Source organism: Pseudochaenichthys georgianus, chromosome 17 (genome assembly GCF_902827115.2).
Source record: "Pseudochaenichthys georgianus chromosome 17, fPseGeo1.2, whole genome shotgun sequence".
NCBI classification, from domain to species: Eukaryota; Metazoa; Chordata; class Actinopteri; order Perciformes; family Channichthyidae; genus Pseudochaenichthys; species Pseudochaenichthys georgianus.
Genome location: NC_047519.1, coordinates 36644404 through 36666481, shown reverse-complemented (window position 1 = coordinate 36666481; position 22078 = coordinate 36644404). Strand labels below are relative to the sequence as shown.

Here is a 22078-nt window from a genome sequence, read left to right as displayed (position 1 = left end):
GTAAGCATCACGATATCCACCTCTCACGCACAACCTCACATACGAGTACTGAATGTGCATCAAAGTGATCTTAGGAAGGCAGATATAGCAAAAGATGAACGTAAACGACAAACGAGGCGATCGACATGGTAAGTCAACAATGAGTCCTCAATGGACACGCCCCGGATTCATATGACGAAAATAATAGAATGTCGCCAGTTGTAAAGACTCAAGTTATACTGCAACACCGGTCTCAAGTCAGCACCGCTGCAGACTCGCTGTTTGAGGGCTTGATAGCCCAGCTTTCATTAATATATCTATCATGTTATAGAATATAACCCGTTTCTCTCAGGAGAAGAAGAGACGAGATGAGCTTTAGAACAATTCCACCTCTTCACCCGGGATCTTATCTGCTGTTAGCTGCTTCATGCTAGGTGGCTAATGCTAGTCGGTGAACATCAACAAACTGAAGAACAACGAGGAGCAAAAACACCGGGTAATACTGAGTACTTTTACTATAATACTGTGTACTTTTACTACTGATAATACTGAGTACTTGTAGTACTGATAATACTGATTACTTTTACTATAATACCGAGTACTTTTGCTATGCAATTTCAGCATGAGGCTAAAAATAAGGCTGTACTTGTACTGCTGGTACTATAGTATATGAATGTTTGTCTTATATATCTTGCACTGAGAGGTGTTTAGTCAAAAAGGTAAACTAGATTTCACCACTGTGTACTTTGAGACAAATGCTGTATTTCAGAGGTGGGAGAAGTACTTAGATCTTGTACTTGAGTAAAAGTAGCATCAAAATATAGTCAAAGTACCAAAAGTAATAATAAACAAAATGATCATTAACATATAGTTAACGTAGCAAAAGTAAAAGTAGTTATTGTGCAGATTGGTTCATTTCAGAATAATATATATGATATGTTTTATAATGATTGATCATTAGTGTTCTCAAAGCTGGTAAAGGTGCAGCTAGTTTCAATGACTTTGTATACTGCAGGGTAGCTTGTGAATTTACTCCAGATGGAACTAAAGTCTGATTTTAAGACTTGATTATATTTTACATCATTCATCCAAATCTGTATAACTAAAGGTATTAAATACAGTAGTGGGGTAACATTACACCATTTACCTCTGAACTGTAGTGGAGTAAAAGTAGCATACAATGTAAATACTCAAGTAAGTACCTCTATAGTTGTACTTGAGTAAATGTACTTCCCACCTCTGCTGTTAAGCTACTTCTTAGCTGTAGATTGGTTTTGTGTTGACCGTAGTGTTAATACTTATTACATTACATTACATTGCATTTAGCTGACGCTTTTATCCAAAGCGACTTACAATAAGTACATTCGACCAGGAAGACACAACCTTGAAGAAAACAGAATCATATAAGAACATCAGGTTTCAAAGAGCCAATCGTTTCAAGTGCTACTCAACTGGCTTTAGATAAGCCAGTCCTTTATTAGTATATAAGTGCTCTGTTAGCAGTTCTTTGTTAGTCATTCTATCGCTCGAAGTGGAGTCGAAAGAGATGAGTTTTCAGTCTGCGCCGGAAGGTGTGTAAGCTTTCTGCGGTCCTGATTTCAATGGGGAGCTCATTCCACCATTTTATTACAGAGACACCGCAGGAGAAGGAGCACTGAGAGCAACATGGAGGAGAACAAAGATACCCCCAGAACTCCGGTCAGTGTTCACTTCATCACAATATATTCCTAACACTGTTATCCCTTACACTGGGGTACATTTATTTTATATGAGGATTTTAAACCTGTACTTTTATGTAATGAGAAAAACAAACTTGAGCATTGTCTGGTTTCTTCTCTTACATTTAGATATGGGTTTGATGTATATCAGCATTTAGTGTCTCTACTTTAAAGAGTCCTCTCCTGCTGATGTTCAGGTGTATATCAGCATTTAGTGTCTCTGCTTTAAAGAGTCCTCTCCTGCTGATGTTCAGGTGTATATCAGTATGTAGTGTCTCCACTTTAAAGAGTTCTCTCCTGCTGATGTTCAGGTGTATATCGGTATGTAGTGTCACTACTTTAAAGAGTCCTCTCCTGCTGATGTTCAGGTGTATATCTGTATGTAGCGTCTCTACTTTAAAGAGTCCTCTCCTGCTGATGTTCAGGTGTATATCAGTATGTAGCGTCTCTACTTTAAAGAGTCCTCTCCTGCTGATGTTCAGGTGTATATCAGTATGTAGTGTCTCTACTTTAAAGAGTCCTCTCCTGCTGATGTTCAGGTGTATATCAGTATGTAGTGTCTCTACTTTAAAGAGTCCTCTCCTGCTGATGTTCAGGTGTATATCAGTATGTAGTGTCACTACTTTAAAGAGTCCTCTCCTGCTGATGTTCAGGGGCCTCATTTATAAAGCCTTGCGTAGGATTCACGTGGGAAGGTTGCCCATATTTGCCTATAAATAGTCAAAGAAACGCCACGTATTAATATTCATTTTGACTGACTGCATGAAGAAGATCGCAGGAAAAGACGACAGAACAGCTAAAAAAGTCAGCCGTGTCAGATTTTGATTATTTTGGGGAGGTCGAGATAAATCATATTGTTTGGTGGATGTAGTTTGAACCAGAGTAGCAGCATGAAGGTCGGATCGTCACCAAAATAAATAAATAAGTGGTCTGAAAATGGTTAATGACACATAGCCTAACCTTCCTCAGGCAGTGTGTTTGTACCGGGGACAGGATCGGGGAATCCCTCCGAAGTAGAGTCATGGTGACTGGATCTGAATTATTTTTTTTGCAAATAGCAGCAACTCTATATCCACTAGTTAAAGGAAATAAAACTAATGTGTTGTGTTATATTAGCTGTACAATTGACCACATATGGTGTTCTTAGTTTCCATACCTCCTGTGTTTTACGAGCGACTTATCAAGTCTTGGCGAACGGCATAACACATGATTAAACATGATAGTATATAAAACCATGCTCGTATCTATACAACCTATAGAAATGCAAAACGACGTCAGTTTAAAGTAATTCTGTCCTTTTGCTTACTGCATCATTTATGAGAATACATTTCTTAAAGAGCTAAACTTGAGGGACATATGGAGGGATAGATACCTTGGATTATCAATGTATTCCTGTTTTTCTAATACTCATAAAACATACTCCCAAATTGATTACTTTTTAGTTTCTGCAAGTTTGTTATGTAAAGTTAAGGATTGTATGTATGACAGTATTCTGATCTCGGATCATGCCCCGAACAGTATGGTGTATGTAGACTCAGGGCTGTTGAGGGATCCCCCCAAATGGAAATTTCAGCACAAATAGTTACAGGACTCAGACCTAATAGCCTTTCTGGGAAAACAAATTGATCTATATTTTACGCTTAATACCTCTGAAACTTCTGCAAGTACCAAGTGGGAAGAGTTTAAGGCTTATATTAGGGGTCAGATTATTAACTTTACTAGCTCCAAATCTAAAAAAGCCAAACAAAAAATACTATTATTAGAGTCCAACATTAAAGCCATGGAAAACACTTATTTTAGAAATCCCTGTCCTAAATTACACCAATAAGTGTTACTATTAAGAGCACAATATAATGAAATGTCAGCCTCTAAAGCAGCAGCTAACTTACTGAAGCTTAAACAATCCATCTTTGATCAAGGGGAAAAGTCAGGTAAAATCCTGGCATGGCGTATAAAACAACTTCAAATTGAAAGAACTATCACTGTGCTGAAAAACGACAAGGGGGAGACCGTTGCAGACCCTGTGGCAATAAATGGGGCTTTCAGGGATTATTATGAAAGATTATACAGCTCTGAAATAGACGAGGGGACGCTGCTCCAGAGTCCATTCTTAGATAGCCTCACGATTCCCAAATTATCGGATGAGGAAAGTTTGAAATTCGAGAATGTATTGTCTTTGGAGGAGATCTCTGAGGCAATGAAGAGCATGACATCGGGGAAAGCAGCAGGACCGGATGGCCTGCCCATTGATATCTATAAAAAATGTGAAGCTAAATTAAAGGCACCCCTTTTGGAAATGTTTATTGAATCTATTCAAAATGGAATGCTTCCTCCCACCCTGAGAGGGGCGCTGATCACACTCCTGCCAAAACCTGGGACATCAAATGATAAGTGCGAAAATATGCGCCCAATAAGCCTCTTAAACTCAGACTTGAAGATACTTTGTAAGATCTTGGCAAGGAGACTGGAAGGCCTGCTGCCGGAAATTATAAAAGAGGATCAAAATGGGTTCATGGTTGAACGTCAGGGATTTCACAATGTCAAACAGGTTTTGAACATTTTACATGACCAAAGGGGGGCGCCAGATACAGCTCTCTTGGCATTAGACGCTGAGAAAGCTTTTGACAGGGTGGAATGGTCCTATTTGTTTGAACTTCTTGACCGATTTGGCTTTGGGGAGAATTTTTGTAATTGGGTAAAACTTTTATACCACGACCCGTATGCAGAAATAGTTACCAATAATATCATATCAAAGCCGATAAGGATCGGTAGGGGCTGTAGACAAGGTTGTCCTCTATCCCCCCTTCTTTTCTTAATCGCAATTGAACCATTTGCTATTGCTGTGAGAGAGCACACAATGATTTCAGGCATACATGTGAGCAGGAGCGCCATAAGGGGGTGAAAAGTTAGGACGATTCTAAGGGACCGTGACTGACAGGGGCCCCAAATATTTTTAGAACATTAAGAATAAAAATGTAAGTAACCTTTCATCAATCATCAATAATTAACATTAATATAACGTCATATTGATGATGTACACTAAACTTACGATTCATTTAACTTATTTTCTTCCAAAAGTTAATTATCCAAAGCATCGAACACCCCCATCTATTTACATGTAATGGTTTGGTCCTGCCTCCAAACGCTGTGCGGCACCGCACTTTCTAGCAGCAGAGAGTGAGAGCATGTGAGGAGGGAGGCTAGTACTTGATACTTACGTGTGTACAATGTCTCAACGACAACGACAAAGTCAGGCTTTCAAGAAAGAAAAGAAAGGAGAGAAAGACAAGAGAGAGGGACTAAAGGGCGACAGTATGTCACCCAGTTTTTCAAAAGAAAAGGTAGGTGTGGTCTATGAGTGGTGGAAATTAGTCTGTTAGCTAAGCTTAATCCATTGTAAATAATAATTGTAATGTTTTGCTGACATTAAGCACTGTTAATATCTTCACAGAAAATTCAGAGGTTTTTCATTTCACTCCTCTTTTAGCTGACATTTAATAAATGCAGGTACATTTTTAGCAGCTATTCATACTAAATCAGTTGTCCCTCCCCTGGTGCCAGGACCAACAGATTCATCTTTAGGCTCCACAGCCCTGTCCCCCCATAAGGCTTTGCAGTCTTGCCATGCTGTCCATTGAAAGCCAGTTGGCTAGAAAGCTGGACTTCAAGGACTTGATCAGTGACTTTGCCTGTAAGAAGCAGTGTGAGAAAAAGTTTTTAGAGAGTACTTGTCCATGGACAAGTGAGTTTGGCAATGTACTTGTCCGAATAAATTTTTCACTTGTCCAGAATGACAAATATTGGGGCCACTGGAATCTTCTTCTTCGTCATCGTATTTTTTACATTTTCCCACGGTTTTTATGACACCGCTAACGTAAGTGAGCGGTAAGATTTTACTGCATCACACATAGGGTTGGGTATCGTTTGGATTTTAACGATTTCGGTTCTGCTTTTCGATTCCGGTTATTTTTGGTTCTCGATTCCGGTTCTTTGAGAGGGTAAAAATAAGTCCCATGACAAACTGGGAGAAAAATATATTTATGAAAACATTAAGTCAAATCTGTATTCCTATTTACAAATCACTTCATACCGTTTAATTTCTTACGGTTATTGAATACAATTATATAAAAATAATCTCTGCATTGTTTAGTTAGTTCTAAGTGGTGCAGTTTGAGAATGTACAAAGACTCCAGCTCATTTAAAAACTCTGCAGCTAGACTACTAACGAATACCAAAAGGAGGGAACACATTATCCTGTCTTAGCTACTCTACACTGGCTTCCTGTAACTTTTAGAATTGATTTTAAGGTGCTTCTCCTCATATACAAAGCTCTAAATGGACAAGGACCCAGCTACATTGCTGACTCTCTAATGAACTACACACCTGCCAGAACACTGCGATCATCAGGTGCAGGTCTATTAGAGGTCACCAGAAAGTGTCCTAAGAAGATCGGTGATGCAGCCTTTGTAAACCACGCCCCAAAACTGTGGAACACGTTACCCAACAATATTAGGGAAGCCAATACATTAGGCATTTTTAAAAGGCTTAATCTCTTTACCAAAGCATTTTACTGATTTTACACTAATACTGCACTATTCTCTGTGATTGACATTGCACTATTTCTCTTTGTTTTATTCCCCATGTTTTTATTTAATTATTTTATCCCACTTTATGCCTTGCTCTTGCTGCTTGTTTTACACTGATTTTATGCCTTATTTTTTACTGATGTACATTGAACTGCAATCCCCTGTATGAAAGGTGCTATAAAAAGGTGCTCCTCCAAGTCTGGGGGTCCGGGGATGTGAGGACAGCACGGGGACACAGACAGGGAGGCTGCTTCACTTCATAAAGGAAATGGTGGTCAATATTAACAACACAGGAGCTAAAACGCTTAAAAACCTTCATTACGTGTTAGAGAAAGAACATAAGAAAGTTTGACAAAGATGAGGCTGTTAAACGGGCAGCGGATCCGCTGGTATGTAGAAAGAGAGAGAGACGCTGAGCTGCACCGTGCAGCGATCAGCTGATACGGAGCATAGAGAGAGCTGCAGTCCGCGGGGCTCGGCCTCGCCTCCTGTCCTCACAACTCTTATGAATCCCGGTACCGGACAATTATTATTTGTTCCTACTCGGAACCGAGTTTTGCTTCCCAACCCGGCCACTGTACTACACTTCCCACCCCGCCCCCGTCTAACTGTACAGAAAGCGGTGAGATGCATTTCCTTATGAATCGACAAGCAGAACCGAAACTAACATTTCTAAACGAACAATGGCGGACACGTACAGTTTGCGAATGAGTTCTGCCTTTTGTAAACTGAATTTATCAATAATTTGTCAATAAATCTGGGCGAAAAACGTCACTTGTCCGCCGGTTGATAGATGGTCAAGCCTTCCGATCTCTCTAATGGGTAGAATTAATATACTCAAAATTAATGTTCTCCCCAAGCTGTTATATTTGTTTCAAAACAAAAAAATGTATATGGAATAACAGATGCCCCAGGCTCCGTTTGTCTCTCTTGTACTTGCCTTATGATAGAGGAGGATTACAGTTCCCTAACATGTTGTGGTACTACTGGGCAGCTCAGCTGAGAACATTGATGTTTTATTACACAGAGGAGAGCCCCTTTCAGTACCAGGCAATTCAAGGTGCTTAGGATAGAGGAATATGTTTATTTATAGTAGACTTAAAAGATGTCATTAGAGACCCAGTGTAATTAAACAATACGGTTGCAGAGGTCACATTTTAACATTTTTGTCCACTGGCCAAATGGCTAGCCTAGTGAATGTTGAAATTTTACCAGCCACTCAATAGATTGCCATTGTTATTTTTGGCTGGTGCCTGCAACATACAGTACCGGCCACTTGCATGATTTACCAGCATTTGGCTGGTAAATGGTATTAATGGTAGATATCTCTTTTGGAACAGGTCATGTTTTAATATCACCAGTTCAGTATAGTTCAGATAATATTGCAGCAATAGTTTTTTAGTTGCAAATGGCACAGAACAAATGTTTACTTTTAAGTACTTTTAACACGGTTTCCCTACGGGGGATTAATAAAGTATTTGTGATACTTGTTAGGGAAATAATTATCCTAGACTCCTAGATGTGACATACGGGACCAACCTTGACGTCTGTTTATATCCTTTAAGGACACAGGCTGCTTCAGCCAATAATGTTATTGTTCTCATTCTGTGACCAGTCGATACTAGGTCACAGATGGTCTTTGTTGTGGGTGCACTGGGACACTTCCTTCTTTGTTGTTTGTGGACTCCAGGGTATGACATATTCGAGGCCATAAGTGGCGGACGCAGGTAACTCAGTGTGCCCAAACTGTCTAAAGCTATCTTATCAAAACATGTTGATTACGCTCTGTGAAACCAGTTAAATGGGCTAGCAAGAAAGAGGCGCTGCAGAATTGACATGGCAACCCACCCGTGCAGTCTCACCGTGATTGCAGTGACTTGTGATGTGAATGCTCCGGCCGAAACTCCAAATAAATCATCAGTGGTCTGACATCAAAGCTCCTGCTCTACCTTGTCTCTTTCCTGAGTCGGTGACTCCCTTGCATTGCTACACAGAAGTTTCCTCTACAATACTGATTTCTGATTCTGAAGTGTTTTGCTTATAAGTTGTTTGCATTTAGCTAAAGTGTGATGTTTTTCCTCATATTGCATTGCAATAGCCTGTATAAAGTGATCATATAACAAACAACTAATCAGTACTGATACTGTATGCTAATAGATATAGGAGTGATAATAATACAGTAAATGCTTTGAATTTCTTAGATATAGCTATGCAGTATTCTTAACAGACTGGATAGCAGCAGACAATAGAAGGCTTATTACAACCAGAAGAGACATGAGACTTTTATTTTTTAGAGACTTGAGACTTGACTTGGACTCGTGACCAAAGACTTGAGACTTGATCAAGTCTCACCCCACAAAGACTTGAGACTTGACTTGGACTCGTGACCAAAGACTTGTGAACATCTCTGCATTGGGCCCCACCACCAGGCCCAGGCCACGCCAACAAAGCACAATGCTGTAACCACACCTCCAGAATCCAACCGACTCTTTTATGCTTTAAATAACTCTGCCTGTACAGGCTTGCATCTATCTTGTAGTCCAATACTAACTGCACAATATTTACTGACACTGAGCGGTGAAAATATAACACTGTGCAGACGTGCAACATTCTGCTGCAGTAGAATTCACTATTTTATATAACGCTAACATTCCTGACAATAGACCTCAATAGTCATCTTTTATGGTGTACATGCCTTTTTAATAACATTTTTGAATAGAACATTCAAAAATCAAAACAAATATAACTTAAATATATACATGACCTCTTAACTTAAAATAAAGTGAACATTAACACCAATATTATCATTTATAAAATGCTATAACAAAAAAATAACATAAGCAGCAGATTTTTTAATTAAATATACATACCAACTACAAAATAAGCAGGTATTAAAGTGTAAACGGACAACAAAACGGAAATGGAAATGAAAAGTATTTTTCTCATCATGCATCTTCTGTGTAGTGATCATCGTTACCATAGTCTTGCCCTTTAACCCTCTGAGACCCACATAGGACATTACCGTTTTTGTATATGTTTGTGTTTTGCCTTATAAATTGTCATTTCTTTACAGTATAATCAAGTTTTACACATCCCAGAAATCAGCATAACCTCAGCTAATGATATATGTCACTCATTAGAGACTTATATACATTATAATAGGGGATATGTTTCCATAAAACAAAAAAACCGAGTTTGAATTTTGTACTTATTTTATTAAAAATAACTACTGACTATACTATTGAAAGAAACATTTGACACATACAATTGCACACATTTGTTGTCATTGTATCAGAACTGATTTGAAGATCCTAACTTATTTTGTTCATTAGTTATGCCCATTCTTGTGGGCAGTGTCCATGGGCGTTTCTTTCGGTTTTTTTTACTGAAAAAAAGAACGACTACACATGATATATATCATGGCAGTTCCTGTCCACAATCACACACAGGGGGACATGGCATGCTTTGCACCAGAATGGGGTATTTTTCCTGCAGACTGCACACTTTCTGCGTCCTGCAGTCCCCTTTTTGGACTGATCTTCTGTTGGAGCGATGGCAACGGGTGTGTGGTTGTACTGCCTGTCCCCTGGAGAAAAGTCAAGTGGTACTCCCATAGTAGCTCCTGGAAATCCTGGTGCTTCATGGGAGTATGCTGTCTCACTGCACATATGTCCTTGTGGAGAATGTAGCTGTTGGTACTTGCGATGTCCACAAAGTGGTGAAAAAGGGTTTTGCACCACTTCATTGATTTGTGGTGCACCGAGTAATATCCTAACAGCTAGTCGGACATGTCCACACCTCCCATGTACTTATTGTACTCTCCGATAGGGGTAGGTCTTGCATTGCTGCTTCTCTCATATCCACCTTCCTTGGTCCTCCTGCCTCTGATGATCATTTCCCCAGAGTATGCGGTGTGTAAAGTGGAACACACTGACACCTCCTGTGTGTCCATCCACTTGACAAAAATAAGTTTTCCTTCTCTTATCCACCTTATTGAGCCCCTGGAGGACTTCTTGGTGAGGGCATTTTGTTTTGTTGATGGGGTCCCCAGTCTTCCATCACGGTAGGTACCACATGCTCCAAAGCCCAAGCTACTCAGGTGTGTGAAAAGGGCTGGGCTAGTGTAGAAATTGTCACAGTATACATGGTAACCAAAACCCAGGTAATCCTTTTTCACTAGTGACATCACAGCATCAAAAGAGAGTCCTTTTCCACTCACAAACTTTGACTTTCCAGTGTAAATTTTGAAGTCAACGGTGTATCCATTTGTATCTGCCAAAACAAACAGCTTGATCCCCCACTTGGATGGCTTGAGCTTCAGGTACTGTTTCAGTCCGATTTTGGCCTTTGTTGCAACCATCCTTTCATCCACCGACACGTTTTGATAGGGTTGGTACACAGATTTACAGGCATTCCGTATTGAATCACACAGAGGATTGACTCTGTGCAGGCAATCATATTCCGCTGTGCCTTTTTTGCGGTCATTCAATAGATCCTCTGCTGGGTCACTCATATGTAAATTCCATGAAATCGTCATGAATCTGTTCCTCGTCATAACAGTGCGTGGAAATGGGACATGAAAGATACTTTTTACCCTCCACATGTCTCTCAGTTTTGGAAGGTTGAGGATTCCCATGTACACCAGAAGTCCCAGGAATTTGAAAAACTCCACTGGAGTGACGTCCGTCAATTTGAATTATTTTACAGCAATAGTCTGAGTTTTCTTTGCCCAAATGAAGTCATAGTGCACAATATAAATAATATGAATATGAATAAAACCCAAGGTCACCGAGCCTTCACAGCAGCTGGCCCTATCTCTGGAACACTCTGACCCTCCATGTGAGGTCGGCCCCAGACACTAGGGGTTTTAAATCTACACTAAAGACTCACTTCTTCTCCCTGGCCTTCTAGTCAGAGTGGAGCACAACTCCAATAGTAATGATAATAATAATAATAATAATTCATTACATTTTTATTTAGAGTGCTTTTCAAGGTACTCAAAGCGCTTTACAATGACAAATTACACATATTATACATGTAACAGTATTACTGTGGACAATACCCACAGTAAGCACAGGAGCAAATTAGAGTGAAGTGTCTTGCCCAAGGACAGAACAGACTGACGCCGGTTTCGAACTGGTGTTCCTCAAAATGTAATAGTCTGATGATCAACACTCTAAACCACTGTCCCAAACACCGCCTGTAATTATATAGACCATCTTTGTAGTCTAAATATTTCGTCATACTTTAAAATAATTTCATTATATAATTACTTACTTGTCCTCCTGAGGATCTATCCCATCACCAAAATTCCTCTCGTCTTCAGAGTAGCACGACTCGGGCGCAGATTCCTCTGAATTGTTCTCAACGTCGTCACTTTGAAAAATCAGCTCCAACGCCTCAGCTGTGGTAAACTTCCTTGCCATACCTAAAAGCGCTCTAACTAACAATCTAATTAATTATTATAGAACAGAATAGATAGAACAAAATATATATTATACCTCAGTTTATTTATAAGACCCTAACAGTATGTGTTCTAACTTTTATTTTTGCGGGTGGAATTATACAGTATTATATCTTGTTTCTATGGTTTCAACTTTCAATACACAACACATTGTAAACAATGGAACAGACAGGCAACCCTCTGAATCAGATTCCGATTGGCTGTGACTTCATCCACTCAGGCTGCGGCCCCACGAGGACGAATTCGGTCGTTTGCGTTACTGTTTAGTGTCATATAGACCGTTCGGCCACACGAGGACGACCGAATATGGCAACTGACTGAGGAAACAACAACGGGTCCCAAGGTGGATAGAAATGCATACGCCACTCTCTGGGGGGTCAAACAGCTCCGTGTGTGCGCCCTATACGGACAATTTCAGATCACTGATAGTGATTGCGCAATAGCCCCGCCTCTCCCCACCTCTTCTGCTCACCTCCGCTTACCCCGCGCCAGTGCTGAAGTGTTTCGCCACCAACAACAACAACAATGGCGGATCGCAGAGTTGCTATCGTGCTCCGGACGCTATTGACCATGCTACAGTTGTTTGTGCAACATCTACAGCAATAATGATGAGGCAATAGCCCCGCCTCTCCCCACCTCTGCTGCTCACCCCCACGTCAAAGTAAACTGCACCCTGAATTCAGATTATTTATCTTTCTCTCGCGAGTGAAGTCTAATCTGACAGGACGGAGACACGCAGCTCTGCTCACCTGCAGCTCCTCCCTCTGCAGCAAAACACACACTTCAAGTCAGATCATCACCCGTAGCTATTTTAATTACCTCTCAAACTCCCTAAACTAGTTATAAATATGTTTATTTTTACAGTCGGCCGGGTCACTGATTACTGGATGAGCTGCTGCATGAGACAGACACTGGCGCTGTCCGAAGAGAGGGAGGAAAAAGAGAGGCTCCGTGTATTTTATCATTATATTATATAGAGTCGTTATTCATTTGTTTTAAAGCTCAATAAATAACAAAGAAGACCTTTGACCGGCACTTTTATAATTTTGTCCGGAAGATTTCAACTTTAATACACGCTGACTGGCGAAAAACTCTGCCCGGTTCCCTCGGCCCCCACCACGGAGAATAAACAGAAGGGCAACCATGACAACCTTCTTCTTCGCTGCTTTTGTGGAGGAAGTTACAGCGCCACCTACAGGCTCCTGCATATGTACTGCAGCTTCTCCAGCGGTTGGAGCTAAACGGAGCGGTCTCGTGTGGGCAGACACTATCAGGATAATTATTGCATGTGGACGGAAGCCGTTTGCGATTGCGTTTGCGTTAATCCTATGCGTTTAGCCGTTTTCGTCCTCGTGGGGCCGCAGCCTCAGAGTGTCCTATTCAGAAACGTGTCTCTTACACTGTTTACGTCAGAAACAAAGATGGTGGATGAGAATAGATCTATAAATGATGAGCGATGCGCCAGAATCAAGGTGAGACCATCCGCAGCATATACAACTTTATGCATTTATTTCACCGAAATAAGTAAACTCCTCTCAATGAAAAACTGAATAGAGTTGTTTAGTGCCGTTTCTGTAGTTGAAGAGGAAAAACACGGCATGTCTTTGGCTCAAACAACTGAGAAGTTATGACGCTTTTAACACAACGTGATATTTGGGATCGTATACGGCCCCGTGGGTCTCAGAGGGTTAACAGTTTTTGCGAGCCCTGGCTCAGCCTTACTCACCAAGAGCCCAGCGCCTAGCCTTCTTACAGGCAAAGTCACTGATCAAGTCCTTGAAGTCCAGCTTTCTAGTAAACTGGCTTTCAATGGACAGCATGGCAAGACTGCAAAGCCTTATGGGGGGACAGGGCTGTGGAGCCTAGAGATGGATCTGTTGGTCCTGGCACCAGGGGGAGGGACAAGGCAACTGATTTAGTATGAATAGCTGCAAAAAAATGTACCCGCATTTATTAAATGTCAGCTAAAAGAGGAGTGAACTGAAAAACCTCTACATGTTCTGTGAAGATATTAACAGTACTTAAAGGGAAATTTGAGTACTTTATTTATGTGTTTATGATTGCATTTCGTAATTTCGGAGAAACCAGCTCGAGTGCGGGAGAATTTGAAAATTCACAACCGGAGAAAATCTCCCACTTCCTTACAGAGCCCCTCCTCCAACACACACGAATGCGCACATGAACAATGAGGGCATGAGATAAGTTTGTGCACAGATGGAAGGCTGACAGGCAGGTAGGCCATCCAGTTATTTTAGCCGGGCCGGCTAAAATGATTGGTCGTGCTTTTTACAGTACTACTGCTTCCACAGATGACATATTTTGATGGATTTTTTTTGTCAAAGCACTTAAGATATTCATTGCTATCGGGATGTTAAGAGCATTCAATGGAATATAACAAAAAGGGTATCTCGAGCCGGTTTCTCAAACTTACCTACCCCACCTTTAAGTATGATTTAATCATATAAAATCAAATGGGCTTGTTTCATATTTGTAGATCTCTGCACGACGGCCTCTCACTAACTCTTTGTTTCTCGCTGTATATTTTAGGGACGGAGAAGAAGAAAGCAAACCGAACCTCAGATCTGTGACCAGTGTAACAAATCCTTCTCAACATCTAATACTTTAAAGAGTCATCAATGCATTAGCACTGGAGAGAAACCGTACAGCTGTGACCAATGTGGCAACACTTTCAATACTCAAGGTGAACTTCAGTCACATTATCGTATTCACACTGGCGAGAAACCATACAGCTGTGACCAATGTGGGAAAACCTTTGCTCAGAAAGGCAACCTTTCATCTCATCGGCGCATTCATACTGGAGAGAAACCCTACAGCTGTAAACAGTGTGGCAATCACTTTACTGAGAAAGGTCACCTTAAAACTCACCAGCGAATCCACACTGGAGACAAACCACACAGCTGTGAAGAGTGTGGGAAAACTTTCACTACTTCAAGTAAACTCACAATTCATCATCGTATTCACACAGGAGAGAAACCATACTGGTGTGAAGAGTGTGGGAAAACTTTCACTACGTCAAGTAAACTCAAAGTCCATCATCGTAGTCACACGGGAGAGAAACCATACTGTTGTGAAGAATGTGGGAAAACGTTCACTACATCAAGTAAACTCACAGTCCATCGTCGTATTCACACAGGAGAGAAACCATACTGGTGTGAAGGGTGTGGGAAAACTTTCACTACAACAAGTGATCTAAAAAAACATTGTCGTATTCACACGGGAGAGAAACCATACAGCTGTGAACAATGTGGGAAAGCCTTTGCACAAGGTAGTCAACTTCGATTCCACGAGCGCACTCACATTGCGTAGTTTTGAATAACTTTGAGAGCCAAGCCAGCTGTTACTTCTCCTAATGTCCTGATAGCTGTATTGTTATACACTCGTGAACAAAAATCTGAAAACCGGGTGGAGAAATTACCAGAATTCCCATTTCGTACTGGTGGATCATAACCAGGTTGTAAGTAGAGCTTCAAAATGCAAAAACAAGAAATGGTAGCAAGAGACCAAAACAGAAAGTAGGCAATTTATTGAAACCTGAATTTAAACTCGAACAGGCTGATCACCAGCGAATAAAAAATGTAAGAAAATAGCCAAAAAAAACTGAAATTAAAGTGTAAAAAATGAACCCAGCAATGAGTTACCCCACCAGTGTTGTTGATAACTTCAAACATTTATTTAGGCAAGCTTGATGCGAGTGTTTCCAGGCGGCTTTTGGGAACGTTGCTCCATATGGTGCTTCACGAAGGGCATACACGCTCTGGAACCGACGTCCACTTTTGTAAACTTCCCTTGCCTTCCATCCCCAAACGTTCTCAATTCGATTTAGATCAGGATAGTACAGAAGAATGACGTTATTCTCCTGGAAGAAGTCCTTAATCAGGGGGTTGTTTTTCGGTTGAAAGACCCAGTCACCACCATTGAAGGAAGAAGGACCCCACATCATAATGGATTCTCCTAAAGTTGGAAGCCATCAGGACAATCCAGGTTCCAAACCCTTCCACGGTTCAATGTCCCATTTTGTATGCTCCATTGCAAAGTCCAGACGGGCAAGTTTTTGGCGCGTAAGGAGACGTAGCATTCGAATACTTTTTTTGTTCTTCAAGCCCTTATCTCCCTGATGCCGTCTTATCAGAATCAGAAGGTAGGTTGACGTGGACAAGGAATTTTGACTTAGTGTCGTGGTGCAAAAATAAAAAACACAGATAGAAAACTATTTTGGTTATTGTGCTGCAGTCAGCATCTGTAATGGCCTTAATTTGGGTCGAGTTTTGGCCTGTGTCTTTACGGAAAGCCCATAGGATCATTCGGCGCAGCTGAAATGTTTCAAGGTTTCTTTCCAGCTGTTATTGATTTTCAATAGAATAAATAAAGTTAACTCATCAGTGTTGCAAACTCTTTTACTTTTCATATCCTGACACTGTTTGAGTTTAGTTCAAATAGCGAGTTTAAACTTTTCCATTTAGATTTAATATTAAAAATCTATATTTATAAATTTGAATACAAAAATGTGGGAATAGTTTCATAAAGTCCATCTTTAAATCTCCCACAGCCCTCTGCAAGTTTACAAAAGAGAAGAGATTTAATTAACTCCTTCAAAAATGAAATTTATTTAAATGTTCCTGTATGAAACATCTGAAAAGTCCTAAATATGTTGAGACATTTTATTAAAAAAAACGTTTTGATCTTTTACATACATTTCTTAACCCTCCGGTATCATTCGATTGGACTACGCAAATTAGTCATTCGAGACAAAAATGTCCACTGCAAAAGACTTTGATAAAAACATTATATTAAAAGGTTTTTTTCACAACTGTTTTGGGTTCAATCTTTAAAGCAACTTCCGCCCTAATAGAAAATACCAAAAATGTAATCATTTTCAGGATTTTAACCCTTTCAATGCCATTTTGAAAACATGAAACCGCTGTTTTTTTTCATGATGAAAACAGAGAAAATGAGTTATTTTCCCAAAAATACATATCTGGAGACTGGCTCTTTTTTTTTTATAACAGTCTTGGATATGTCAAATATTAGCAACAAAATGGATTTTTTTGCATTATTAGTTTTTGCACAAAATCAGATTGAACAAAAAAGTTACAAATTAGTCGTTCGGGACAAAAATGTCCACTTCCAAAAACTGCTCTAAAAGGACAACAGATTAATGTTTTTTAAAACTTTTTGGGGTTAAATCTTTCAATCAACTTCAGTCCTGATCAAAAATACCAAATGTTAAATTATGTTCAGGATTTTAACCCTTGAACTGCCAGTTTGAAAACATGAATTTGCGTTTTCTATGAAAAACATGCACAAAAAGGCAGTTATTTTACATATATTAAATGTTGGGGGGGTCGGCTTTTTTTTTTTGTATCACAGTCTTGGATATGTCAAAGATTAGCAACAACATTTATTTTGGTTGATTATTAGTTTTTGCACAAAATCAGATTGAACAAAAAAGTTACATATTAGTCATTCGGGACAAAAATGTCCACTTCCAAAAACTGCTCTAAAATGACAACAGATTAATATTTTTAAAAGCTTTTTGGGGTTAAGTCTTTCAATCAACTTCAGTCCTGATCAAACATACCAATTGTTAAATTATGTTCAGGATTTTAACCCTTGAACTGCCAGTTTGAAAACATGAATTTGCGTTTTCTATGAAAAACATGCACAAAAAGGCAGTTATTTTCCATATGATAAATGTTGGGGGGGTCAGCTTTTTTTTTTTTATCACAGTCTTGGATATGTCAAAGATTAGCAACAACATTTTTTTTATTGCATTATTAGTTTTTGCACAAAATCAGATTGAACAAAAAAAGTCACACATTAGCCACTCGTGTCCCATCCACTCCCATTATAACCACATCTTTTGATCTCTCCGCCATACCGGTATATAATCATGCATTTTATAATGTCAGGGTTTTATATTGGAGGAAAATAGTTCAATGTGTCCCTTTTTACTGTATATCACCAGATGTGACATTTTACCATAGAATTATATGACCTATTGAAGTAATAGTAGTAGTAGTAGTAGTAGTAGTAGTAGACACTGAAGTAATACTATTTTCAACTTTCTTTGAAATCATTTTTAAATCAGCATCAGATGTATCAATGTCAACATTTATTTTCCAAACAGCAAACTGCAATCAACATTCATGAACAAATCAAATTGTCAAAACAGAACAATGATATGTATGAGTGTGTGTTGAATACAATGAGAGATGGATGAAGATAGAGCAAGTATGTGTGTTAGAGACGGAGTAAGATAGATGGAGATAACAAATAATGTGTGTGTGTGTGTATGTGCGTGCGAGAGAGAGAGATCAGTTCATCCAGCAGAACCTGCAGCAGGGGATTTGGTGCTCTCTGCAGGTGAACTTTTCCCAGTGCACATCCAGCACAGTCCCCTCTTTTTTGTGGAGCCGCTTGCGGTTGTGCCGGTGTCGGGGGCAGAGCCGATTGTGCCGGTGTCAGGGGCAGCTGCCGAGGCCTGTATGTCCGCCACTATGGTAACAGCAGCCGGTGTACGAGGTGGATGCTTTCTCCGCATGATTTTTGCAGACACCAGAGATCTCCCCAACTCCTCCAAGAAAAGCCTCCTCCTGAAGGACTTGTCTTGCTTCCAGGAGGGATCCACAGCAGTAAAAAGCACAAGTGCATATGACGTGAACAAATTGTCACAAGTCACAGTGATCCCTTGGAGCCCCTCTGTCATTTCCAGGACGACACGCTTTCCCTGGCCCACCTCGGCAGCACTGCCAGCAGCTTTACCGGTGTAAATCTGGCACTTCCAGGCATAGGAGGTTTCAACGTCAGCGGTGATCCAGATCTTTAGCCCATACTTTGCTGACTTGCTTGGTATGTATTTGCATTTGAATTTGCAGCGGCCTCTGAAGGGGACAAGCTGCTCATCCACACACACATCTTCACCAGGGTTGAAAAGCATCGGAAGGCGATGTGTCCACTTCTCCCAGAGAGAGCGGATGGGGGCAAGCTTGTCTTCTCTGTGACAGGAAGGTCTCATCAGCTTGTCGTCAAACCGGAGGGTGGTATTCATCAACCGGAATTTGGTGTGGGTCATTGTGGCACGGAAGATGGCACGTCCACTGTGGTCATCCCAGAGGCTGCGGGTGGATTCGCCCTTCGATTTGTACACTCCAGCCAACATCAGGAGACCGATGTATGCACGAATATCTGTGGCATCCACATCACTCCAGTTTGCCACCGAACATCCCCCCTGCAAGTTTGTCATGTCGACAATACTACTGATGATCTCAGCAGTGAAAAATAAATTGAAGAAGGATTCCACGTCATCAATTCTTGTAATGGCATAACGCGTGGGCCCTGGAACCAAACCTCTGGCAGCGGGAATGTAGCGCAGCGTGTCGTTGTTAGAGGGAGACCAGATTTCACAATTTGTTGATGTCCACCCACTGCCAGAATCTTCTGTTTCCTCTGCAGTTTCAGTGGAAGGGTCAGAAGAAGAAGGATCAGACTCCACTACAAACTCCACATCACATTCTTCTTCTGAGGTTGTTTCTGATTCAGAAGAAGAGTCAAGCAGCTCGCTGGAGGTTGCCGGCTGCATCACCATATCCCTAGCTTCTTCCACAGAGAAGCGCCTCTTCATCTTACTCGCTTGTTGCGTATCACAGGAATGAAACGACCAGCCAGCCAAACTACACATAGTTATGGATCTGGCTTTGCAGCCAGGTGTTCGCTTATTGACTTAGTGCATGTATGGCTGTGTATGTTTGTATGCTAAAGAGACATTATCAAAGCCTTTGAAGTTTCAAACAATTCTAAACAAAAAGGTCAAGCTGGGTCAAGATCATACCTCTGTTTACTTCTAAGACACATGAAACAGCACAAATGAAAAACAAAATGCCATGAGAGAACACTTACTCCTACATTCTCACACACATCAAAGGTAAAGAGATGAGGGGGAAATTGCAAATGCTGTAAACTGTAAACCAAGACATGACAAGCATGTAATTCAATGTAAAATGTCACATCTGGTCATATACAGTAAAACGGACAAATTGAAGTATTTTCCTCCAATATAAAACCCTGACATTACAAAATGCATGATTTTATACCGGTATGGCGAGAGATCAAAAGATGTGGTTATAATGGAAGTGGATGGGACATTTTTGTCTAATCTGATTCTGTGTAAAAACTAATAATCAACCAAAATAAATATTGTTGCTAATCTTTGACATATCCAAGACTGTGATAAAAAAAAAAGCCGAACCTCCCAACATTTATTATATGGAAAATAACTGCTTTTTTGTGCATGTTTTTCATAGAAAACGCAAATTCATGTTGTAAAACTGGCAGTTCAAGGGTTAAAATCCTGAACATAATTTAACATTTGGTATTTTTGATCAGGACTGAAGTTGATTGAAAGATTTAACCCCAAAGAGTTTTAAAAAATATTAATCTGTTGTCCTTTTAGAGCAGTTTTTGGAAGTGGACATTTTTGTCCCAAATGACTAATTTGTAACTTTTTTTGTTCAATCTGATTTTGTGCAAAAACTAATAATGCAATAAAAAAAAATGTTGTTGCTAATCTTTGACATATCCAAGACTGATAAAAAAAAAAAAAGCCGACCCCCCCCCAACATTTATTATATGGAAAATAACTGCCTTTTTGTGCATGTTTTTCATAGAAAACGCAAATTCATGTTTTCAAACTGGCAGTTCAAGGGTTAAAATCCTGAACATAATTTAACATTTGGTATTTTTGATCAGGACTGAAGTTGATTGAAAGACTTAACCCCAAAAAGTTTTAAAAAACATTAATCTGTTGTCATTTTAGAGCAGTTTTTGGAAGTGGACAATTTTGTCCCGCATGACTAATTTGTAACTTTTTTGTTCAATCTGATTTTGTGCAAAAACTAATAATGCAAAAAAATCCATTTTGTTGCTCATCTTTGACATATCCAAGACTGTTATAAAAAAAAGAGCCAGTCTCCAGATATGTATTTTTGGGAAAATAACTAATTTTCTCTGTTTTCATCACGAAAAAAAACAGCGGTTTCATGTTTTCAAAATGGCATTGAAAGGGTTAAAATCCTGAAAATGATTACATCTTTGGTATTTTCTATTAGGGCGGAAGTTGCTTTAAAGATTGAACCCAAAAAAGTTGTGAAAAAAAGCTTTTAATATAATGTTTTTATCAAAGTCTTTTGCAGTGGACATTTTTGTCTCGAATGACTAATTTGCGTAGTCGATTTGTTACACAGTGAATTAAAGACCGATTTGAAAAATTGAATTCCAAAATAGATCGAGAAAATAGTCTTGTTACAAAAATGCAGGCCGTTTGCACCAACACAACCAAAGTTATTGCAAAATGAAAAGTGAAAAATTACCCATATGGACAAAAACGTCCACAGTGATACCGGAGGGTTAATATCGTCTGTGTATATTATACTTGCTATTCAATTATCTGTTATGTCTGCAATTGCAATTTTAGTGAGCATCAAGTTCAGAATGTTTGTTGCCCAACATTGTATTTGCTTCATGTGTGTGACTTTCACTGAATAGTTTGTATTCCAAATGTTGGTTTAATGTAAATATTTGAGTTTTTTTTTTTTTTTTGTGCAAGCTTTTTTGATGACTTTACTGAACTTCTGTCTATAGTGTGTGTCGTGGCTTCCTTCCTTGTCTTTCCATCAAGCCACTAGACACCTTAAACGGACAGTTCTAACTTGTTTCTTTCCTTTAAATTACACAGTTTGAAGTGTTGCTTGGCCTCCGATGGTTTAGAAGATGTTGCGATGTGTTTGCTCAAAATAAAATAACAAACTTTTGCACATGCAACAAAGAAAATAGGCCTTTACAATATTCAAAAGGAATAGGCAAACTCAAATAAAATAACAAACAACTTAGGTATTCATTCTTCCTTGATAATGCTTATAACTTCATAACTTAAAGAGTACTTGTACAATTTGTATGTACGTGTATGGTACGGTTAAAAACGGTTCCTCGACGGCGTCTCAACAGGTTGCCCATCACTGTGGCTTTAGCACAGGCGCTGTGGGAATTGTAGTCCTTTATAGTGCGTTGACTACAGACGTCACAATTAGGTGGCCTTTCTTATAAAATCAAAATACTGGCTCGAACAGTGTGTATTGACTTTGACCGTCTAGTCATTGTTGGTGATTTTAACATCCATGTTGACAACCCCCAGGACAGAGGGGCTACATAACTGTTTTGTGTTCTTGATAACTATAACTGAATCAGCATGTGATGGAGCCCACGCACACTAAAGGGGCCTGTGTTTTCTTTGAGAGCTCTATTTCAGTTCACAAAAA

The 22078-nt window shown here is 39.8% G+C and overlaps 1 protein-coding gene and 1 pseudogene across 1 annotated transcript; both read left to right on the top strand.

Moving 5' to 3' along the window:
• The first annotated feature begins 47 nt into the window (after positions 1–47).
• Positions 48–16757, top strand: LOC117462954 (zinc finger protein 675-like). The gene is made up of 4 exons (XM_034105327.2): positions 48–128; positions 311–475; positions 1612–1677; positions 14295–16757. The coding sequence occupies exons 3-4, from the start codon at positions 1645–1647 to the stop codon at positions 15072–15074; spliced, it is 813 nt and encodes a 270-aa protein (XP_033961218.1). The 5' UTR covers positions 48–128; positions 311–475; positions 1612–1644; the 3' UTR covers positions 15075–16757.
• The window catches only part of LOC117462950 (tripartite motif-containing protein 16-like), a 32527-nt pseudogene continuing 12059 nt past the window's right edge, over positions 1611–22078 (top strand).